This window comes from Galeopterus variegatus, unplaced genomic scaffold (genome assembly GCF_000696425.1).
Source record: "Galeopterus variegatus unplaced genomic scaffold, G_variegatus-3.0.2 Scaffold733, whole genome shotgun sequence".
NCBI lineage: Eukaryota > Metazoa > Chordata > Mammalia > Dermoptera > Cynocephalidae > Galeopterus > Galeopterus variegatus.
Genome location: NW_007726844.1, coordinates 375,063 through 381,366, shown reverse-complemented (window position 1 = coordinate 381,366; position 6,304 = coordinate 375,063). Strand labels below are relative to the sequence as shown.

Sequence of the window (6,304 nt, the reverse complement as noted above, 5' to 3'; positions counted from 1 at the left end):
TTATATTCCAATGCCTCCCACAAAATCAAGATGTTCTTTCTTACACTTAACCTAAATCTTCTCTGCCTCTTACTGACTAGGTCTAAGAAAACACAGATATTCAAAACTCTGACCCTATAAAAGAGATCAACTGCCAATACCTATTAGGTTTGCAGATGAATGTACTGTCTTCAAAAAGCTTTCCTAAGATACCATGTTAATTCGTTAAGTTTACAGATTCCCTGAAAACTAAATTAGGGCTTACTTCCAACTGAAGCTCAGTGAGAAATAAAGAATGTAAAAAGCTCAGAGATTTCAAGCTAATTCAATCGGGTGAGTTATTTTGACGTATTGCCATTTTTCTGGAACATAGTTAATTGTGTAGGTCTGGACACTTCTTTAGAAATTAATCACTTCAAATCACTACCCTTGCCTTTCAACCCACTGAAATGCTAACAGCATCGAGTACACACAGGACATGCTTAGAATGCTGGGGTTTTGTCCTGACTGGGGAGAAGTGGGAAGGGGGTGGGGGGAGGGAGAGAGTCTGAGCAGCTGATACCTGACAAGACTCCAGCCACCACCTGGTGGGGAAAATGAGCAGCCAGGTAGATGCGTGACAGACAGACACTCAGCTGCACAGCCCAAAATCCCAACCATAAGATGATGTTCAAGCACCTGCAACGGAAGAGGTGACCATAACAGAACCCAGATGCAGATCTGTCAGCACAAAAACAGCCCCACCAGGAATGCTGGAGCCTGGCAAACTGAGGTGCCATCAGGGGGATTTTTGTAAATTGAAGGCCCTCCTCGAAGGCTCAAAGGTCCCTGTGGCATGTGGTGAACCCTTGCCTGTATGAACTTTAAACTCCCTATTTTATCTGTTTGATGGTTAAGGATTTGCACAGTATCTGCATATGCAGAATTCCCTGTAGTAGGAATGTCTTATGTTTCTCTGTTTATTTTACCTGCATGGGGCGACTCTGTGGTTGGTACAGAATTGGGTTTTTATTTAAGCCCTGCCACTATCTCACCAATTAATCTCTAGAAGCCCCTTTATGGTGTTAGACCTTGTTTCCTTATCTGTAAAATAAAGGGTTGCACTAGCGGGTCTCTTCCAACCCCGACGTTCTGTGACTCTAATGTCAGCAGAACTGTCACAACTCTTATCAGTGCCAACCCAAGGTGCGGGAATGGCCTAGGGGAATGTGAGGAAGAGCAGGTGGTGAGTCGTCTATGGAGAGAGCCGTCTCCAACCCTTCTCCACCCACACCCCCGTGGTGAGTTCTTACCGAAATCTGTAGGTTGGCTTTTTCTTTCCCCGAAAGATAGAGAGGGTGGATGTGACCATCACGTAGTATACACCTGCTGTACCCATGGCATGGCCAGAGGGACTCCCTGAAGGGCGGGAAGGAGATGAATGGACTAAAGGCGTCAAGGTCTCCATCTGGGAGACTGCCAGGAGCATCATCTACCCAGCCATTCAGCCATCCATCCATCCATTTATCCATCACTCACTTATTTAAAAAATACCTATTGAGCTCCCACTATGTGCTGAGCATTATGCAAGGCTCTAGGAATACAACGGTGAGTGAAACCAGCGAAGGACCCTGCTCTTGTAGCTGTATTCAGCCTGGAGATGACACAACTGATCAGCACACTGGATGGAAAGCACACACTGATCTGCCCTCCACCACTTCTCTTCTCTCTACCTTGCTCGCTCTGCTCCAGCTGCGCTGGCCTCCATGGACATGCGAGGCGTGCGCCCACCTCAGAGCCTTTGCACTGCTATCCTCTCTGGCAAGACAGCTCTTCCCCCAGAATGTTACCGGCCAACTCCCTCACCTCCCTCAAACCTTTCTCAGATATCACTTTCTCAGTGAGTCCTACTCTGACCATCCTACTTAATGCAGCAATCTGTTCCCATTCCTGATTCTTCAACCCTGAGGGATAGAGGGTCCTGAGATGTGTCATGCAGACCCCCCTCCTGGACTGAAGGTCTCTTTTCCCAGCTGTTGAAAGTGTGATTGCAGATGGCCCTCAACTCGTAGCCTTCTTTGGGCATTGCCCTGGGCTTGATCAAGGTTATCCTCTCTCCAGTGCCAGCTTGCATCTAATATCTAGTCTATGTTGGGACATAAAGGCCTGGTCCCCTTGACCCAGCTCAGGGCAACTCTGAAGAGCCCTCCCAGCTTCAGAGCGTCCTGTGGGGTTGGTTGTGGCAGAATCACAGCTGGACTTCTCCATCTGCCCTGTTGGCTGCTGTCCCTTCCCTTGATGAATGTTGAACCCAAGAGTGTCTAAACCCTAGTTAAAGTATCTAAAGGTATCTAAAATATCTTAGAGTATCTAAAAACTAGATAAAGCCTTTTCTTTTCTTTTCTCTCTCTCTCTCTCTTTCCTTTCCCTCCTCCCCCTCCAGCTCCTCCTTCTCCTCTTTCTCCTTTATTGTTTATAAATGATTATCTTCTAATATCTGATATACTTTACTTCTTTTTTTCTTTTCTTTTCTCTCTCTCTCTCTCTTTCCTTTCCCTCCTCCCCCTCCAGCTCCTCCTCCTCCTCTTTCTCCTTTATTGTTTATAAATGATTATCTTCTAATATCTGATATACTTTACTTATTTATTATTCCTTTGTACATTGCACTTCCTCCATGTGAATTTCAACTCTAGATGGCAGGGATCATTGTGTCTGTTTCATACACTGACAAACGTCTCCCCAGCACCTAGAAGAGTATTTGGCACATGCTAGGTGCTCAATAAATAACAGCAGAATGAGTGAATATGCTCTAGAGTGAACAAATGGGCTGTGACAGCAAATGACTAAGGGATGTTCCCCAGTTTGGGGGCCAGGGAAAGGGTCTCTGAGGAGGAGATGCTGGTATTGAGACATCAGGGTGATGGAAAGGGGTCGAGTATTCCTATTTTAATACTGAAAAAATAAACCCATCGTTTGACTTAACAAACACCTACCTGGCTGTAACTAATAAAATGCAGGAAGGATGTGGGATTGGATGGTCAGCTCAGGGGGACATATCCACTGAGCCAGGTCACTGGGGAGGATGGCTGGGGCTCAGGCCTCTTCTGCTTTCCCTTCCCTGGACAAAGGGCCGTGGTACAATGAGTCTTTCAAGCCCTTTGCCCATGGGAGTGCCCATGCCTCACTGAACTAGCAATTCAGTTTCTGGAAACAGGTAGAATTCCAAAGTGACAGTAATACGCTAGTCAGGCCTTGCTGAAGTGACTTCTAATGGATTTGTACCCAACTGAAGGCCATAACAAAAGCACAAAGGAATGGCTTTCCTCATGTCCCTTCAAGGTCAGCTTCAGCCGTAATGAATGATAACAGGTGTCTACGATAAACAAGATTGACCCAGCTTCTGTCTCTACAGGGACTCTCACCTGGTCCAGTCTCACAGGTGACAGGGAACTGCTTTATGAGTGGCACAGAGGTGTTGCTGTAGTAGTCGGTGTCCAGGACCCACCAGTATGGGCGCTGTCCAAAGAGAATCCTGTGGAAAAGCAGAACCAGTGCCTGGAGTTACTGAATGACTGCTTTTGCCCAAGGCACACACTTTGATTAGAGAGAGTAGCTTGAGGAGAAGATCCATGTGTTGCCTCCAGGAAGGGGGACTAGGTGGCTGGGGGGAGGCATGGGAGGGAGACTTTGTAGGGCACATCCCTTATATAACTTGCATGTTGAATCATTTAAATGTATTATCTATTCAAACATAAATACTGTAAATAAACCCAAGATCCTGAAGTCCATATTAATGGTAGCCATGTGGCTTTTTTTTAAACGCCAAGAATTTGTGCTGGAAGGATGCATACGGAACTACAGTTTGCAACTTGGTCTTGCGTGTGGGTTCCCTCTGCTTTTTCTTCAGGCCTCAGGGAGACTTGTGTTCCCTCTGACATCAGAGAATGCCCCCCAGCCCCAAAGACAAGACCCCCCCAGGAGACGTGGCTTCTTATCCTGTAAGAATTGCTCTCTTGAAGGATGTGTATAGCTTCAGGTGCTTATTCTGTATTCTCTTTGCTTTGGATCAGAATATCTCAGACAAACCACTTCCCCCTTACAAACATTAGCTGTGTTTTTCACTGTGCAGACAGGTGTCAAAGATTAGTCAGGATGCCTCCTTTTTCCTTGAGATAGGGGAATATGAATTTCTCACCGAAATAAGGGACAGCCACTGACTCTAACCTCTACCCACCCAGAGAGAAGCCATGGTTCTTTAGTTGAAATCACATGTTTGGAATAACCCATTGTCTTTCTATTTTTTAGGGTTTTGCTGCTGAATAGTGGAAGTTACAGATAAAATTTAGTAACTTTTTCTAAATGTTTCAGGAATCTCATCAATATGCTTTGGGCTCCAGAATCCAATAACAGGTTTTTTTCTATTCTAAAGGACTTTTATTGTTTATAACCAAAGAATACTAGAGCTGGAAGAGATCTTAAGATCTTAAGAACCGTCTAATGGTAGACATAGATGGTATTAGGTATGGTAAAGGCCTTAGAGGGAAGCCTTTCCTTCATTTTCTAGGTGAGGAAATAGAGGCTAAACCAGTAGTGTGCTAGAGCCAGCTGGCACAGGCTGACGAGAGTTGACAGCTAAATATTCGGGAATTTTCCAAGCCAGAACTATCAGTAGCTTGACAGTGGCCATAATGGGAATCTTTACGTAACGGACATTGGTAAATGTGAAAGTCAAGGCAATTTCCCCCAAAGAGTCAGTTTATCAGCACTGGATGTAACGTAGCTCTTAAGAGCATTACCTCTGAAGCCAGCCTGTCTGGGCTTAAATCCTGGCTCTGCCATTTACTACGGTGTTGATCTAGTGATTGGACTCAGTGCCTTGGGAACTTCATCTGTGAAGCAGCAGAAACTGTCCTGCAGAAAAGGACTTAGCACATAGCTTGGCACATATCAAGTGTTTAATAAACATTTTCTATGATTGTTATTTAGCATCCAGACATAATCTAAGTTTACAGACTAAAATAAAAACTTAGAGATTTGATATGACTTGCCAGGGACATATAGTTTGTAGGCAGCTGAACAAGGGATGGGGCCCAGTTCTCTGGATTACTTTTCATTACCCCTTACAACAGGTTTTTGAATTATCTGTTTCCTTTTTTCATACATCATCTCTCTTCTTTCACACATCTGTCTTTATGTTACCTATTCTGCTTCAAAGTAATAAAACTCCTTGTTTAAAATCTGTGACTCAGACTTTTTACTAAATTCAACTGTCCTTCCAGCCCTTTAATCCATATGAAATAGGCTTTCCTGTATTTTCAACTCTCTGACGGGATTTTCTCTATCTTCCCTCTTTATGTAAAGGTGTTTTATTTTTTATTTTTATTTATTTATTATATATTTTTTATCCCATATAGATGACTGGTAAGGGGATCTTAACCCTTGACTTGGTGTTGTCAGCACCACGCTCACCCAGTGAGCAAACCAGCCATCCCTATATGGGATCCGAACCCGTGGCCTTGGTGTTATCAGCACCGCACTCTCCTGAGTGAGCCACAGGCCGGCCCCTTCCCTCTTTATGTAGATAATCCAAAGTCAAGGGGGGAGTAGCCTGTGTCTTCCTGAATAGCATGGGGAAAGCAACTTCCAGTGGACAGACATTTCCAGAAAGAATGCCAGCCTCTTTCCTTGCTGATCTCCTCTCTGTATGTTTCTTACCACTTAAAGACGAGGTTGAGCCAGTCTCCAATCACAGCTACCCAGAGGAGTTTGATGCCCACAGCTTCTCGAAGATGAAACCAGATGGGGAAGAGGACATAGAAGGCATTCCTGAGGTCTGCAATTATGGACACCAAGATGAACCAGTCCTGGGAGTCTCGGTAGTTCACCTGGAGGTAGTGTGTTGACTGGATCCCAAAGTCATGCAGAGCGTTCATTCCCTCCTCCATCCTCATTCCCTTGGCAGCCAGAGGCTGTCCGAAGAGCCCTTGAAGTTATTCAAGCTTGGTGGTGATTGCTCTGCTATCAGTCTGTGCCTTACCCCTGTTTTATACACCCTGTATCTAGTTTGCAGGTCAACCCAGCCCTGATCTTTGGACTCAAAAACCACTTTTGTCTAAAATCTATTGATCAAAGGTACATCAACAGTAGGTTGATGCAAACATATTCAGGGTGATTTACGTAAAATAGAAGAGCAGGCACACAGAAACAGCCTGACCAGCTGTGCACTCAGCAGGGCCAATTATTAACTCTGGCATGCTGCTTGGCAGTGCAAGGGGCTGCCCTCCTGGTCCCTGGAACCACGCCAGAGACACAGAACAGAGTCTAGATCCATCGTGATTCTTGTAAG

At 45.0% G+C, this 6,304-nt stretch overlaps 1 protein-coding gene across 1 annotated transcript in view; it reads right to left on the bottom strand.

Moving 5' to 3' along the window:
* Positions 1 to 5,975, bottom strand: part of G6PC (glucose-6-phosphatase, catalytic subunit) — a 7,939-nt gene extending 1,964 nt beyond the window's left edge. The window contains exons 1-4 of the mRNA XM_008571912.1: positions 5,674 to 5,975; positions 3,381 to 3,490; positions 1,272 to 1,377; positions 542 to 657 (exon numbers count right to left, since the gene is read on the bottom strand). Coding sequence (XP_008570134.1) covers positions 542 to 657; positions 1,272 to 1,377; positions 3,381 to 3,490; positions 5,674 to 5,909 — 568 coding nt within the window. The 5' untranslated portion in view covers positions 5,910 to 5,975. The remainder of the gene's footprint in view (positions 1 to 541; positions 658 to 1,271; positions 1,378 to 3,380; positions 3,491 to 5,673) is intronic.
* Positions 5,976 to 6,304: the final 329 nt, after the last annotated feature.